The sequence below is a fragment of the Cnephaeus nilssonii genome (genome assembly GCF_951640355.1).
Source record: "Cnephaeus nilssonii genome assembly, chromosome: 5".
Taxonomy (NCBI): domain Eukaryota; kingdom Metazoa; phylum Chordata; class Mammalia; order Chiroptera; family Vespertilionidae; genus Cnephaeus; species Cnephaeus nilssonii.
The window spans coordinates 17,651,908-17,669,232 of record NC_137076.1 but is presented as its reverse complement, the minus strand read 5'-3'; the positions used below and the strand labels follow the sequence as shown (position 1 = coordinate 17,669,232).

General features: G+C 56.0%; 1 protein-coding gene across 1 annotated transcript; it reads right to left on the bottom strand.

Annotated features, from left to right (window-relative positions):
* Window positions 1-5,965: 5,965 nt before the first annotated feature.
* LOC307100571 (myocyte-specific enhancer factor 2B-like) lies at window positions 5,966-10,121 on the bottom strand. The gene is made up of 8 exons (XM_079773043.1): window positions 10,023-10,121; window positions 9,326-9,529; window positions 8,031-8,165; window positions 7,400-7,547; window positions 7,098-7,231; window positions 6,924-7,005; window positions 6,641-6,752; window positions 5,966-6,255 (listed from the first exon to the last, which is right to left on the bottom strand). Exons 1-8 carry the CDS (start codon window positions 10,074-10,076, stop codon window positions 6,030-6,032), a joined length of 1,095 nt encoding a protein of 364 aa, XP_079629169.1. The 5' UTR covers window positions 10,077-10,121; the 3' UTR covers window positions 5,966-6,029.
* Window positions 10,122-17,325: the final 7,204 nt, after the last annotated feature.

Below are 17,325 nucleotides of genomic sequence, written 5' to 3'. Positions count from 1 at the left end.
GTCTCCTCACCTGCACCTGTCTCACAGATCTGCGGCCAATACATTTATTCACCCAATCACTCACTGTCTCCGGTGGGACAGTTCTGAGCATGAAACTCTCCTGATCCAGAACATTAAATGGCCTGGCTGGCGAGGCTCAGTGGTTGACCTATCAACCAGGAGGTCATGGTTTGATCTCGGTCTGGGCTGTGAGCTTGACATGCCTGGGTTAGAGGCTTGGTCCCTAGTGTGGGCGCGTGCGGCATGCAGCCAATGGCTGATCCTCTCTCATCAATGACGTTTCTATCTCTCTCTTCCTCTCCCTCCCTCTCTGATATCAATAAAAAAAATTTTTAAATGACATTAAATGACTAGACGCCCAAGTGCTCATAGTAAATTCAGACCCCGCTGCCTAACTCCAATCTGCAACCAGTACTGTTGTGCCCACTGTAGTACAGCTTGCCACCAGCCATTCTATCTCATACCTTCAGCATTTGTAAATGCTGTCCTCCATCTCGGAATGCCTCCTTTCCGTGGAAAAAGTCTTATTCCTCTCTATCAGCCAGAACTCACACACACACACACACACACACACACACACACACACACACACACACACAATCCAACTCAAATGGGCTCCAGCAAAAAAAAGGAAATTTTGAGTTCCTTTAAAAAAATGCAAAAAGTAGGATCAGCTTCAGCCATGGCTGGATCAGAAACCAAATGTCAGCCTCAAATCTGATGTTTTATCCCCCACCCCACCCCCACCCCCAATACAAGTGAAAGGTTATTTAGAAAGTCACAGAGGTAGAAACGTGCCCAGCCTGGCTGCATGGGCTCAGGAAACAAGTTACAGAGGCAAAAGTAGAACCCTTGGAGCTTAGGAGAGAGAGGGCAAAGGTATTCACTTTGCAAGAAGAAGGGAAAAGGTGTCGGCAGCCTGTTCCAGAGAGAGAGAGAGAGAGAGAGAGAGAGAGAGAGAGAGAGAGAGAGAGAATAGAGCACAGGAATCTTATGTTTTCTGTTCTTAGGCTTGGAGGTAAGAGCTGCTAGCATAGTTACCTAAGCTTTGCCATCTGTTCCTATGGATGTGTCTGTGTAAGTGTGTACATACAGGTGGGTATGACGATGTCTTTATGGGGTTGGATACCTGTTAGCAGGGCCGATATGGTTGGTTGTCTCATCCCTGTGGGTGATTTTGTCTTTGTGGATGGCTGTTTGCAGGGGATTCTCTGTTCGTGACTTTGGTCCTCTGGACTCAGTGTCCCTTTGAAAGAGGATGGATGACAGTGGCAGTGAGGGTCAGTGAGATTCCCCAGGACCTACATGGGGGTCATGACATGCCCCTCAGGGCCAGGGCATACAGGTGGGACCCGGGGAAGGTGAGATTTGGGAAAGGTGTCAGAAAAGAGGGAACAAGAAAGAAAAGGTGGGGCGTGGGGGGCGTTTGCAGCAGGCCCACTGTATACCATGCTGGGAGTGCCTCGTGTGCTTCCTCCAGCAGGCCAGGGAGGCGGGACAATTGGCTCCATTTAATAGATGAAACTACTGAGGCCCTGAGAGGCCCCGATCTCCGCTTCTACCTGACCTCTCTCTTGGGCACCGGCTCCTGAGTCCAGGTGTCATAGGGCCCCCACGTGGTGAATCACAGGCAACTCACACACACCCTGGCCCCAGGCGCTCCCAATCTTCCCTCCACCACCTCCCCACCATCCTGGTGCTTATCCACAAACCTGGAGTTGGCCTTGACTCCGCTCTCACCCCACACCTAACCTGTCAGCTCCTCCTGATGGCTCCACCCTCCAAGTGTAACCCCAGTTCCAACTGGCCTCACTCCCTTCACTGTCTCCACCCGTCCAGTCTCCATCATTTCTTGCCTGAAGTCCCCTCCTCCCAGGTTTCTGGCTTCCATTTCCCATCCTCTCCCCCAGCCTATTTTCTCCTGAGGAGCTTGAGGGCACACACCTGTTAACACTTGAGCCAGACCATGCCCTCCTTTGCTCACAACCATCTATGGCTCCCAACTCATGCAGAGCAAAACCAGTCTTCTTTCCTACACTGGAAGGTCTCCATGGTCCATTCTTCAAAGTTTGCTCAACATCTCCGTTCTCCACTGGACACTCCTTGGTGTCTGTCCTCTCCATCGGGTATTCTATGCCCCCTGATCCTCACTGGATGCTCCCTATGCCGTGCACACTAATGTCCCACGTTCTCTGACCATACTGAGGCCCACACTCTCATTCCAAACTGACCGTTTCACCACGGTGCTCTAAAAAATGCATCTCTGAGATATCCCACTTCCGTCACAGTGTTGGTGCCCAGGACACAATCCCATGGTGCTTCCAACCAGGGATGGAGCTCCTGGGGGAACTTGGGGCCCTTTGATGTAAGATTGGCCCTGGCTGATGTCATCAGGGTGTCCTTAGCAAGGCTAGCGGTGGGACACTTCCATACAACCTTCCCTGCTTCCTTCCCAACAGAGCCACACGGGCATATCCGGGGTCAGGACCCAGAGGTGTTTCTAGAACCCAGTAGCCTGCCCACTGTCCCTTCAAGGGTTAGGACACCACAGGCTGTATATGTATAATCACACACACACACACACACACACACACCACATGACATAGCCTGGGTCCAGGCTGGGAGCCTAAAAACATGGGTGGAGCCCCTGGAAGCCAAGATGGATTTTATTTATTCATTCCTATCTCTATTTTAAAATGTTGAGTTTGGCTCAGTGGATAGAGCGTCAGCCTGGGGACTAAAGGGTCCCAGGTTCGATTCCAGTCAAGGGCATGTACCTTGGTTGTGGGCACATCCCCAGTAGGGGGTGTGCAGGAGGCAGCTGATCAATGCTTCTCTCTCAAGATATTTCTGTCTCATCGATGTTTCTAACTCTCTATCCTTCTCCCTTCCTCTCTGTAAAAAATCAATAAAATACATTTTTAAAAAAATGTTGAGTGGGGAGCACAGAATCCAAAGCACATTATTGGACGCCACCTAATGGCAGATGGCAAAAGTGCAGCCTCCCAGGGATGGGGGACACAGAACCACATACACAGGCCCTGGGGTTCCCCCAGCCTTTGAAAGCAGCCACGTTTTTATGACCCCACACTGAGAGCTCAGATTGTGGGCACAGACTTCAGAGACTGCCCTGCCTTCTCGTCCATTGCAAGGGTGAGATCCAGAGGTCGAGAAGAGACCCTCTCTGGCTGTGCCTCAGTTTCCCCCAGGGGTCCTGAGTCTGGTTGTGTGGGGAGCTGTGACTGCAACGTTTATACACCCTTATGCAGATGGCCAGGGTTCTTAGGACCTGAAGGAGGGGATCCCCAGAAGGGTAACCCAGGTGGAGAATTTGCATCCTCAAGGTGACCACCATGCCCGTGCTGCGGGGGGTGGCGGAGGTTGTATGCGCAGCCCAGATCCCTGAGTTCCCTGTCAGGGGCTGGAGTGGGGGCAGTGGTTCACCCCTCCTCTGAGGGTGGGCAGGGGCACAAGGGAGCAGGTGGAGAGGATTTAGGACCCGAGTCTGAGTTGGGTAAGAGGACTCCCCAGTCTACCTTGGGCACCCTACAGAGGCCCTGCGTTCACCCCCCACCCCCTGCAGTCTCTGCAAGCCTCCCAGCACAGGTGCCGGCTCCCCACTGCCCCCCCCCAGGGTTCCTGGTGGCTTTGCCCCCAAACACACCTCCCTCCCAGCCCTCAGCCTCCTGCTGCTCTTGCCCCTGGCCCCCCACTGCACCCCCTGCCACAGAAGCCCTGAGGAGGGGAGCTTCGGGAATGCCATGTCCCTCTCCTGGAAACGGGGTTCCCAAAGCCCCTACTTTGCTAGAGATGATGTGTCTAGGACTGGGAAGATCCATGGAGGACACGCCCTAACTGGGTCTGGCATGTGGGTAGCATGGTGCTCTGTGCACGGCCACTGAGAGCGCCCCCACCTCACATGAAGGTCTGTCCGATTCTGCCCTCTCCCCACCCCTGGAAGGAGTCAGCCCTACGTCTTGGTGACTACAGAGGAGGAGGCGGAGGAGGTGCTGAATTCCAGGGACGGGACTGACTTGGAAGCCTGCGGTGTGCCTGCCTCCCCTCTTTGTCCACCATCTGTGACTGTGTGCGCTCGTGGTGGGTACAGGGCATTGGATTTTACGGAAAAAGCTCCTCTGTGGGGCGCTGGGCTGAAAAGAGGGGGCGAGAGTCTTCAACAGCCAACCGGAACCAACCAGCTCTGGGTCTTTGTGGAATGGGAGAGGGGGAACAAATCTTTTAAGTGTTGACACCAACACTCTGTGTTCTCGGTGTTCAGTCCTGTTCAAATCGGTGATCCACACTCAGCAAACCCCCTGCTTAACTTAGCGGTCGGAGCCACTCGTCGGCGTGGGCAGTGCAGACATGGAGTTGGGCCTTGGGAGGTAGGAAGCAGTCTTTTACAAAAAGGTGATTGGAGGGTTGAGGGAGGTGGCTCAGAAAGGAGGACCAGCATGGTCCTGGGGTTGGACATGCAAGTGTTTCTAGACGGCTCCGAGCAGGGCATAGCGTGGGGGACACAGGCAGAGTGTGTGGGGGCACCCGAGGAGCTATGAAGGTCGAGGGTCTGATCTGACGGTCGTAAAGATCCAGCTGAGGCCCTGGTGGGGTAGCTCAGTTGGTTAGAGCATCCCCTGATATGCCAAGGTTGTGGGTTCATCCCCAGTCAGGGCACATGCAAGAATCAGCCAATGAACGCATAAATAAGTGGAATGACAAATCAATGTTTCTCTCTCTCCCTCCCTCTCTCTAAAAAAAACCATTTTTTTAAAAAGATCCCATTGAGACCACCTGTGGGGTGGTTGGAGGTGGGATGAGCAATAGAGCTCCCTTGGGCTCCTGGACCCCCAGGTTTGCCTACACATGGAACAGGCAAGAGTGAGGGAGGGGAGGCTGTGCACACCTTGGAGTAGGCGGGTAACCACCTGGCTCCCTCCGGTGGAACAAAATTGCTGAGTCAAGGGATAAGCCCATTTAAAAGAGGAACCGCATAGTACCTCAACATTCAAGATTCCTAACTGCTTCTTCTTTTATTCTTCCTTTTTATGTTTGTTAATCCTCACTGGAGAATATTTTTTCCATTGATTTTTAGAAAAAGTGGAAAGGAGGGAGGGTGGGGAGGGGAAAAGAGAGAGAGAGAGAGAAAGAGAGACACATAAATTGGTTGCCTCCCACATGCAGCCGGGAATGGAACCTGCAACCCAGGTATGTGTCCTTGACCTGGAATCAAACCCAAGACCCTTCCATCTGAGGGTCACCAGCCAGGGCCCCAACTGCTTCTTGCTGCAAGCAATTGTAATATTTCCCTCTGAGCCTATCACCTGACACTCCCAAAATCCGAGGGCAAATAGCCAGGCCCTTCGCAGTGGGACAGAACCACGCTAGGGGCAATGCTAGGGCAGTGGGTGGGACCACTCTAGGGCAGTGGGTGGGACCACTCTAGGGGCAAGTGGGTAGGACCACTCTAGGGCAGTGGGTGGGACCACTCTAGGGGCAGTGGGTGGGACCACTCTAGGGCAGTGGGTGGGACCACTCTAGGGGCACACTCCAAAAGATCCCCCAAGGCCCCAGGGGCCAAGCTGCCCACCATTGTCACCTGTTCATTTGTACCCCCTGCAGGGCCCCTGTCCTGCCACCCACCAGGGAACTTTCTCCCCGTACCCCACCTGAACCCTAACCCTAACCGTCATCTCAGGATGGAATTCTGGCAGGAGTACCCCAAACCCAGCCAAGCCAAGACTGAGGCCCCAGGGGAGGAGATGGGAGGACAGGGCAGGGGTGGGGATGGCTCTGAGCAGCGACAGATCACTTCATCCACGGAGCCCACGTGCTTTATTGGTGGGTACACACTCAGGAAGGGGCAACAGAGCCCTGACCATGGATCCAACCCAGCCTTCCTCCTCCAGGACCACCGTGGAGGGGAGTCACATCCATTGGTCTTCTCTAAGGACACCCGGAGGGGGGTTGGGAGTCCACGTGCCCGCGCCCGGCCTGGTGGGGGGTCAAGGCCAGTACCATCCCCGGGTCCACTACCGGGGCCAGCCATCTGCAGTGGGAAGCCGGCGCAGCGGGGGCCCGGGCCGTAGGGGCTCTGCCAGCGGCCGGGCCAGGAGCAAGGGGTAGGGGAAGGTCTTGGAAAAGTCGCCGGGGCCACCGGGTGCTGGCGAGAGGCGTTCGGACTTGATGCTGACGTGGGGGGTCAGTGGGGAGGCACCGCGGGCTGGAGGACCCTCTTCGCCCAGGCTTCGGCCCGCACTGCAGGGGGGAGAGGGGGGGGGAGAGGGGAGAGATAGAGAGAGAGAGAGGAGAGAGAGAGAGAGAGAGAGCGCATAAATGAGATGGGGGGCCGTGAGCTTTACGAGGAAGGGAGGGAGGGAAACCAGGAGGTGCACGGCATGGGCAAAGGCTTGGCGGGAGGACCTTGGGAAAGGAGGGGGTGGCCATCCCTCTTGGGGCCTCCAAAATAGAATCCCCGTCCCCCCACCCCGCCCCGCCCGCCCTCCGGTCCCAGCACTCCGGAGGGGCTGGGTGCAGAAACAGGAGTGGCCACCAGGTGTCAGCAGTGGCTAGGGGCTTCGGAAGCCTTGGACGGGCCCCACCTGGGAGCCTGACTCGGGTTGGAGAGGCATGGGGCACTTACCTGGGCTGGGCAAGGCCGGCTAGGGGCCCATCACCCCTCGAGGGCTGCCAGGGGGCCAGGGAAGGGGGCTGCAGCAAGCCGGGAGGCGGAGGGGGGTCTCCCAGGCCATATTCTGGGGGCGGGGGCAAGAGGAGAAAGCTGAGGCCCCCACCTCTGGGATCCCCTTGCCCAAGCCTGAACCACCCCACCAGCCAGTTTTCAGTGGGTAGGTGGGGGAGTGTGGCCTGCCCAGCAGGCAGGTGTATGGGTACCTCCCACAGCAGAGCTGGTCGGGGGTGCATACCTGGGGGGCCTGCTGGGAGGAAAGGGAAGGGTCCTGGAGCTGCCGTGGAGCATGGACTCTGCAGGCTACTGTAGAGGCCTCTCTGTGTGGAGAAAGGGTGAGGGGGAAACTGAGGCCCACACTCAGGCCACCCTGCCTGCCCCCATCAGCCTGGCACTCCTTCCCCTCACTCACTGAGGTGCTCAGTGCCCCTCGGGCCCCTGCCAGGCCGCCAGGCAGGTCTGGCCTCCTCCCGTCTGCTGCCAGGTACAGGGGTGGCGGGGTCTTGCTGGCAAGGTGGCTTGGCGAGAAGAGCGGATGGGCCAGGCCTGTGGAGCAGGAGACCCCCAGAGAGAGGGCAGGCAGCCGTGTCAGCTACGGAAGTCTGAGTCCAGAGTGAGGAACACAGCCAAGCGGTGCCAGAGCCAAGATCCCACCCCACAAGCTCCCCTGGGACCCCGCCCCCACCTTCCCCAGGGCCTACGCCCCATGCTTACCCGGGGGCCCAGCTTTGGGGGCTGCTGGCCTGAAGGGGGATGGGCGGCTCTGGGCGGGCAGGGCCTCCCCAAGCCCATTGGAGTCACAGCCTGGTGGGGGCAGGGCCCCATATACCATGTCTGGGCTGGGCATAGTGGGGGCTGCTGGCTGAGGGCAGAGAGGACACGAGTCGTTGGAGGACCAAGGAGGTGAGGATACGAAGTCCAAGAGAATATCCCAGTGAGTTCAGGGGCCAGCCTCCACCTTTGGAAGCCCTCACTACCCCTCCCTCTGGCCTAACCTCACAGGCCTGGGTGCCTGGCTCTGCTGCTCCTGGACAGCTAGGCCCAGAGCTGAGGCTTCTCACTCAGTATGAGCTTGGCACTGAGAGGGCTTCCCAGGTATTTGATGAATTAAAAAAATAAAATAGAAGGAAAGAAAAGAAGGAATGATCTGCCTTTTGAACTCCTATTCATCTTTCAAAGCCCCAGTTACAATGCCCACTCCTCCAGGAAGCTTTTCCTGCCCACCCAGGCAGAGACCTACCCCTGTACTCTAGGCTTCCTGGCCCTTTTCCAGTCTCGGCCTTGACCACTTGGGCCTCAGAGGTGGGGGGGGGGCACATTCACGGCAGGGCAGGGAGTCACTTACATAGAGCCGGGGTCGGGGCAAGGCTGGCTCACCCCCATCACCTGCCAGCCTCCGCAGCTTCTCTCCCGGGCCCTCAGGCCCCTCATCTGGCTCCAGCTCTGGCCCATCAAGGCCCACACCCCTCCGCTTCAGTGTCTGTGGGGAGGGGACACAACAGGATGAATCTCCCCCCATCCGAGCCAGGGAGCCTGGTTGTATGGGTGGGGCAGAGTGCAGGCACAGCCTGCTCCAGCTACATTCCATTGGCCAAAGCCCCCAGCGAGTTATCATTTGTTAAGTTCCAACTGTGTGCGAGAGAGGGACCGTCTTGCCCTGAAACCACAGATCCACCCGGCCTGCTGGCACTGTCCTAACACTCCTGAATACAGCTCTGGTATCTCCATTCTGCATCCATGTGCTGCTTTAGGGCCTGGCATGCAGTAGGTGCATAATAAATGTCAAGAAACTGAGCACCATGCCCTGACTGGTTTGGCTCAGTGGATAGAGCTTTGGGCCGTGGACTGAAAGGTCCTGGGTTCGATTCTGTTCAAGGGCATGTACCTTGGTTGCAGGCTTGATCCCCAGTAGGGGGCGTGCAGGAGGCAGCTGATTGATGTTTCTCTCTCATCGATGTTTCTAACTCTCTATCCCTCTCCCTTCCTCTCTGTAAAAAGTTAATTAAAATATATTTTTTTAAAAAGAAAAGAAAAGAAACGGAGCACCTGAAGACAACTTTATAGTACTTTCTGAGCTACCTGGGACCAGTGATCTACAGGGTCCTGGACCTCAGCGAGGTCAGCTTGCTCCACAGTGCCTTTTATTTTCTGTTCTGTACTCACCAAATGGGTGATAGGATTAAATGAGATAATGTGTGTAAGAGGCACATAGCACAGCCTTCAATCTATAGTGGTTGATTTTTTTAAAAAGGTTTTTTATTGATTTTTTTTTGAGAGAGAGAGAGAAAGTGAGAGGGGAAGAGAGAGAAACATCAATGTGAGAGAGAACATCAACTGGCTGCCTCCTGCACGCCCTTTACTGGGGATCAAGCCCACAACCCTGGGCATGTGCTCTGACAGGGAATCGAACCCACAGCCTTTAAGCGTATGGGACCACGCTCCAACCAACTGAGCCAGGGCCGGGTGATGTTTTTATTTCTGCTAGCTGGGTAACTACCCCAGAGGGACACTCTAATACCCTAAACCTGTGTTAACTGGCAGCAAAGCTAGACTGCAACACTCATCTTTTGTACAAACTGAGTCCCTAGCCTCTGAGCCAGCAGAGTGTGCTGGCTTCACGGGGAGGAGGGTGCAGGGCACCTCGAGGATGTCGGTGTTGGTGCGGCTCTCGTGGGGTTCGCTGTACTCCGTGTACTTCAGGAGCACGCGGTCCATGTCCGTGCTGGCGTACTGGAAGAGGCGGTTGGTGCTGTTGAAGATGATGAGAGCAATCTCGCAGTCGCAGAGCACGCTCAGTTCGTAGGCCTTCTTCATCAGCCCAAACTTCCTTTTGGTAAATGTCACCTAGACCCAGCACCCACAGGTGAGAGGGAGAAGACAAAGATTTGGGGGTGGGGTGGAGGAGATGGAGGGGGCTAACTGCTTTCTGAACATGCCTCATGACTCTGTGCCTCTGTATGTGCTGTTCTTTCTGACTGTTCTTCTCACTTCTCAACCTGGCAAACTTCTATTGATGCTTCAAAACCCATCCCACATGACCTCTCCTTTGGGACGTTTTCCTTGGTCTCCTAGGCAGAGACCACACTCCCTCTCTGAGCTTCCCCAGTTCTGTGCCTCCCTCTGATCCAGCCCTCTGAGTCGGGTGTGTTTGTGTCAAGGTCCATCTCCTCTGTGACCAGGACTTCAATAAATCATTAAGAAAATGAGCAAATGCTACATCTCAAACTCTAGACATGTCATCAAGACTCATTCCCCTACAATTCCCCAAAATGGCTAGGCCTTTGCCCAGGCTGTGTCCCCTGCCACCAATGCCTGCCTTCCCACCCAATGAACTCACTTGACGATTCCTTTGGTCCAGAATGCGTGAGATCTGTATTTTTTTCCTCCCCATTGTCCTAGGCTGGGCAGAGCAACCTTGGTCTGTGGGAGAAGGAAAAGAGGACAGAGTGAGTGGGTGGGAAGTGGGGTCAGGAACCAGCCTTCCTTCTGTCCTCCACTTCCCCCTGCCAGGCACTGAGGAGAGTTGATGGGGGAAATCAAGGCAGGCTGGGCCACCCCCATGGCCCCCATTCTCAACCAGACCAGGATGCAGTCGATATTCAGTGAACACCTTCGCACCAATTCCACGTGAGGAGAAGGCTGACCCAGGCCAACAGATGGCGGTACAGATGCGCCTGCCCCAGCTTCTAAAAAACTGCCCCCTGGTAATGATGGGGCCGCAGGGAGCCTGACCTCCCTGGGCACCTGTCTGCAGCAGGGATGGCAGTGTTGTGTGCTGCTCATTGTTGCTGGGGACAAAGGGAGCTAACCTACCTGCTTGGCACATAGCAGATGCCACATATGTATTGCCATTGTGAATATTGGCAACAGCCTGAGAGCCCTCCACAGGCCGGGTTGGAGGGACATCCGCTAATCGGTAATCCTGAGCCTCTGAACGTGAGCCTGACCCGCCCATCGGACACCTTTCAACTCATGCAACACGCAACAGCTCCTCAAACTAAGACCGAGGCCTGCGGTTACGGAAACAAAACAAGTCCGGCCGGTGTAGCTCAGTGGTCGGACGCTGACCTATGAACCGGGAGGTCAGGGCACATGCCTGGGTTGTGGGGCTCAGGTGTGTTTGTGTCGGGGCGGGGGGCGGGGGGGAGCGTGCAGGAGGCAGCCGATCAATGATTCTCTCTTATCATTGATGTTTCTGTCTCTCTCTCCCTCTCTGAAATCAATAAAAATATATTTTAAAAAATAAAGTTCACAATTCAGTGGCATTTAGTTATTCACAATGTTGTAGAACTATCACCTCTATCTCATTCCAGAAATTTTCATCCCCCAAAAAAGAGACTCCGTTCCCATGAGTAGTCACTCCCCACCCCCTCCCCTGACCCCCGGCATCCACTGACCTGCTTCCTGCCTCTCTGGCTTTGCCTGTTCTGGAAACTTTATGTAAATGGAATCATACAATGTGCAGCCTTTTGTGTCTTCTCCCCCTGCCCCTTTTTTGATTATCTGAACTTTCTAACTTTCCCCTCAGTGATTATGAACTATTTCTGTTTTTTTTTAAAAAAAAAAATTTAACTAAAAAGTAAAAAAAAAACTTTAAATAACAGAAACCCACCCTGCCCCACTTTCTCCCAGGAGGAGGTGAGGACGCCCTGGGAGGACCTTAGGCTTGGGGCTCTCAGACCCCGTTTTGTGCCCAGGGCAACGTGGGTGACACCCTGGACCCTTCTCCCGGGGATCTCAGATCTCCCCCGTGTGAGCCCCAAAAGTGAGAGTGGGCAACTCAGGGAGGACAGCATGTCCCCAAGACAAGCAGCATGCTGGGGTCCAGGCCTTCCCCAGTGCCCCCCTGCAGGGGTCCTTGGAACGAAGAAACCTGTCGTGAGGCACCCTATCATGCTGTCCAGTCAGCCACCCCAAGGCCCCGAGGTCCCTGACACCCCTCCACTGCTCTGTGACCACACTTGACCCCCAGCCACTCCCGTGTCACAGGTGACTGAGGCAGCGTCACAGGCCTGCCCAGGGTAAGGGGGCCAGCGCTCAGATCCCAGCCAGTCTCTGACCCCCGGGGCAGCCCTCAGCCAAGGGGGCCTCCCCGGCCTCAGACTGCTGTTCTGTGAACGGGTGGGTGTGAAATGCAGAGCACCTGGCACAGACCTGGAAACAAGCCCCGGGGAGGGGCAGGGAAATGAGGTCTGTCTCCGCGAGTAGCCATAGCCGCTTCTCAGACCTCAGCCTGAGGGTCTGGGTGGCCCCCCCCCCCCCCCCCGCGCATCCCAGAGGCCCAGGGCCCAGGAGTGTCAGATGCCTTGGCCATCGTAAGTGGTTCGCTGTGTGACCGCAGGAGTGTCCTCTACCCTCTCTGGGCTGGGTTTCTGAGCAGTCACACTATGCAGAGCCCAGCCGAGGAGAGCCCCACCCAACCCCCTAGCTCCAGATTGATTTGCTAAATTTAACCTCTGGGGCTAATTTTAATCCCTGGCTAGAGTCGGGCTGGTTCCCACGGCTGGGATGTGGTGCCCTCGCCCTGCTGGATCCCCGGGGACAGAAGTGGGGCACTGGTCCGGAGGTCCCGGTGCCAAGATGACTCCGGAAATGCCCCCCACGCCTGGGGTCCCATGGGAACATGGGACTTGAACCTGAGAATCTGAGCCTGGAATATCTGACTCCAGCCCCTTCTCAGCCTGTCCCCATTTTAGACAAGGACATCCCTGCTAGGGCAGGGGTCACCTCATGGGGGAGCTGCAAGAGCCAAAAGGCTAAGGGGGTTCTCTCTGAACTGAGACCCAAGAGCCGAGACAGGAAGTGAGTTCCAGCCAGAAGGGACAGCAGGTGCAAAGGCCCTGAGGAGGGACGAGACACAGCAACAAGCCTGGACGGAGGAGCCTGAGGGAGAGGCCTCAGAAGCAGGGCCCCTCTGGGTCCTCTGAGCTGGGGCAAGGCTGTGAGTTTGGGTCTAAGAGCAACGGAGAGCCATGGGAGGGTTGGAGAAGGCGGGATGGAGTTTTAGTTATCATCGAAAACCTTTCCATCCTGGGGGATGGCAGGGTAGAGATGGCAGGATACTGGAGAAGAGGCCAGAGCCGCATCCATCTGGGCAGAAACTGGGGGTGAAGTCACGGTATCCCAGGTCTCTTTGGGTCCGTCAGGAGGTCCCAGATCCTCTGCCTTCCCTGGGGCCCGGCCTGACAGGCACACATGGGCTCACACTCTTCTAACCTTCTATGACCCTGGAACTCCCCATCCTCACACAGGAACTACAGTCATCCCCAGCATTGGCCCTTGAGGGACCAACCCAACACAAAGCGTTGATCGTGATCCTCCCTGCTCACACACTCTTCATGGCTCCCTGCTACCATCAGGAGACAGTTTCACTTCCCAGCCTGGCATTCAAGGCCCTGCCCCGTCAACTCCTGCCCACCGTTCTCTTTCAACAACTCCTAGTCACACTTCAAAACCCAGCTCAAAAAATCCATCCCTCACCCTGGCCTGTGTGGCTCAGCTGGTTGAGCATAATCCCATGAACCAAAGGTGGCTGGTTCAATTCCTGGTTGGGGTTTCAGGCTTGACCCCTAGTAGGGAGCATGCAGGAAGCAGCGGATTGATGCTTCTCTCTCCCTGTCCCTTTCTCTCTCTCTGAAATCAATAAAAACATTTTAAATATAGTGTGTGTGTGTTTTTAATTCATCCCTCCAGGAAGCCCTCCTGATCTCAGTCTACAGCTGCCATCCTACCCTTCAGTTCTGACCCCATGGGGCTGGGGATGTGTACATCCGTGGAGCTGGGATCCAGACTGGAAGCCTCAGGATCAGATATAGGGGTTGTTGGGTAGAGTTGGTGAATGGAGCAGGTTAAAAGAGGCACATCTGAACTACCCCCAGTTTCCCTCAACAACTTCCTCTCAGACTCCCCCAGCTGACTCCCTACCCAGAAATACACGCGCATGCAAATCCAGCCGCTGAGCGGACCTGTCTCAGGCCCAGGTGTGAAGGGCCAGCCAAGGAATGTGGGGGTGGAAGACCCAGGGTGTGCATATATATTTGTACTCACATGCAAATCCCCACCCCGAGCCGCAGACAGACCAGCAACCAGCGCTCCAGATGTTGGCGTGATCGGAACTGCTGGGGGGGAGGTGGTGGTGGCTGCTGAGTGTGCCAGGCACGAGGGGGGAGGAGGCTGAGGTTTGGGGAAGCCTCTTCTGTGCACCCCCACACCCATGTCCAGCCAGAGAGCAGAGAGTTTGTGGCACCTGCCCAGCAGAGAGGCGGAGAGGTAGACCCATGGACAGGAAATGGAGCAAGGAAGAAGGGTCAGGAGAAGTCCGGAGGGCATCTCAGGGGAGGAAGCATGGAATTGGGCCTCAGTGGAGAGACTGGATGGGGCCTGAGCAGATGGGCAGTGGGGTGGGCATTTGAAACCAAGAGACCACTTCCCCACCCCTTTCTTCACACCCTTATACTTAACATTCATGAAGATCAACCATGCTCCGACCACCGGATAAACAGACCTCAGAGGTAGAAAGTGTAAGGACAGCAATGGCCGCGGAAGACTGGAAAAGTGACTGAGACCTACCACAGACAGACAATGGGCCCAGGTGGCTCTATGGCTGTTTTATCAAACCTTAAGGGACAGGAAAGTGAGGGAAGTCAGTGGTGGGAGATCTGGGGGAAGGTGGTCCTAGCTGTGGAACTGCAAGGGCCAAAGGTCAGAGTGATCATGAGTTTGGCATTTGGGGAAAAAAGACAAAAAAGCAAAGAAGTCTGTATGGCCAGACAGCATGGCCAGGGGGAGAGGTGGGGAGCATGGTGCTGGGGAGGATTGTGGAGGTTTTGGGTCGTTTAGGTATTTGTGGGCTTTACTCTGAGGACAACGGGAAGCCATGGAGAGTTTGGGGGGCAGGGGAGGGTCAGGATACGATTTTACAGTTTAAAAAACCCCCTTGGACTCTCATGTGTTGCTGGTGGGAGGGGAAAGAGGTACAGCCACTGTGGAAAACTGTCATTGACTAAACATGAGCATATGTCTAACCTGTGACACAGTGACCTCTCACCTCCGTATTCACCCAATAGAAATGGGCCTAGGTTTTACCAAAGGACTCAGCTTCATTCATCGTAGCCCCAAACTGGAAACGGCCCGGACACCCTCCGTGGGAGAACTGGCAAATGTGTTCTGGTAGACTCTACAGCGGACTGCTGCATTGCACAGAAGAAGGATGCACTCTGGCCCCATGCGTCCGCACGGGGACCCTCCTAGACCTGTGCCAGTTCAACAGTGTGGACGCCGCAGAGGAGACATGCCATGATGAGTCCATTTACAGGGCGTTCCAGAACAGGCAAAGCTCACTCACGGCGATGGATGTTGGCACAGAGGCCGCCAGGGCAGGGGCCGTGACAGGGCGGCAGGAGCCCTAGAGACCGGGTGTGCTGGTCCCCAGTCCAGGGTCTGGGTACAGGGATGTGTTCAAATCTGTGAGTTCTACTTGGATAGTTTCTGTGATTTGTCTCAAGCAAACGTGTTTTAAAAAGCCCCCGCCTGCTCCTGGCTGCCATGGGGAGCAGCAGCTGTCTAGGCAGGAGTGAGGCGGCAGGGAGAGGCCAAGGTGAGAGACAGGGGCCCTGAACTAAAATGGGGTGCAGGTGGGCAGAAGTGAATGGGTCCGTTGTCTACAGAGGGGACAGCACCACTGGAGCACACACCTGGGGTGGGGAGGAGCCCGGGTCCCAGGCCTGAGCACGGTGCCGTGCAAGCGCTGGGGGATGAAGGAAGATTTTCATGAGCTTCTGGGGTACCATAAACTCTCTGTGATGAGACTTGTGGTCACTAAGTCGATCAACAAACATCCCCAGGGGTCCTTCAGGCCATGACTGTCACTTCCCTGGCCTGGTGAGACCCCCGAGCCCCTGGTGATGGAGATGGGGCCGGAAAGGAATCCCACTCTCCCACTGACCCTTCAGCCTGGCCTCTCTCCACGTGAGGACTCGGGTTTTCTCACCTGTAAATGGGGGTAAGAATCCTTCTTCCACCAGCTGGGGAGGAGGGGCTGGGGGCGGGGAATGGTGCCCACAAAGTGTCTCTGGGCCTTGGGACTGGGGATGCTGAATCAGGTGCCATGGCGACAAGCACAGGACAAACTTGGCAACATTGAGCCCCCATTTCCTCCCCCCATAAAATGGGCCACAGAATGTGGCCTCACGGGCTTTGCAGCGAGGGTTTGAGAGAAAGGATCAGGGACGGAGCAAGTTCCTCTTCTCGGCTCCCACTGGGACTTTAATAGGGGGATGAGCGACAGCACGCTGCCAGACCCCTGCGCCCAGAGGCCACAGCTTGGTGGGGACCCAGGCCGGGAAAGGAGGGTAGGAAAGGAGAAGTGAGAGGCAGGTGGGTGGTGGGTGGTGGGGGGAGGTGAGGGCCCGCAGGGACTCTGCGAAGCAGCGGGGAGGGGGCGCTGCTCCTGGGCCACTGCAGCAAATCAGGCCAGAACCGCCTCACGCAACCCAGGCGGTGGTTTCATCACCTGTTCCCCAAGTACCTCATTACTGGCGACAGGAAGAGCCCCTTGGAAAGCCAGGACCCCCCCCCCCCCCCCTTGAGGGCTCTAGTGACTCTGACCCCAGCTGCCAATGACCTTCCCAAGCTCTGTGCCTGCCTCCTCCCTGGGACCTGGGAGATGGCGCCTCAGATGGGGGCTCTGTGGGTGACCTAGGGGCTGACTCGGCCCACATTAGCCCCTGGGGACAAGGCAGGCTCCAGCAGTGACTCTCTCGGGGCCTCAGTTTCCTCCCCTGAAAAATGGGGAGTCGGGGTGCCTGAGGTTGGTGGGGCTTCAGAATCGGTTTTCTGTAGATGCTATTACCTTCTTCCCCTGTCACTGGGCTCTGACCTTGGGGTCACTGCTCCTCAGCTGGAGGGGACCCTCAGCTCAGAATGAGGGCCCCAGGCAGATGGAGGAAGGCTGGGGGGACAGGGGACAGGGGGCAGGGACATATGGACAATGGGGAGAGGGTAGGGAGACTCCCCTAAACACACGCAGAAACCCAGGTGCCTAAAAAATCCACAGGTGTCTAAAACATACGGAGCTCCAGAAACATGCATTACCCAACACATGTGGCTCCTGCATACAAAATGCCCCAGAACATGAAGTCCACAATACATGCAGACTCCCCAAACCCACATAGCTCTTCAAACACCCATATCCCCAAACACAGATCGCCAACACACACAGAGCCTTCAGCGCATGCTGATCCCCCAAATGCACGCCGATCCCCAAATACATGCAGACGTTCCAAACACACCAGGCCCCTTGCCAACAATGTGCAGCTCTCCAAGCTCCCCAAATAGATGCAGACTCCGTGCTGATCCCCAGTACATTCAAGCCCCCAGACACAGGGAGGGCCCATCTCTCCAGTGGTATCACCCACCCTCTGGCTTCCTAAGGCAAGAGTCAGCACCCTCCAAGGGAACTGGGAATTTGAGGGTGGGGTGTGACACCCATATGCAGCTCTGAATCCTAGAAACCCAGAATGTTCCAGCGGGAGAAGACCCTTTGGGGGTCCCTTTGTTCCTAGCTCCCTCTGGCATACTTGGGGAAACTGAGACTCATTGGTGAACCTTCAGACCCACCTTTATAGACCCCTCCCCAGGCC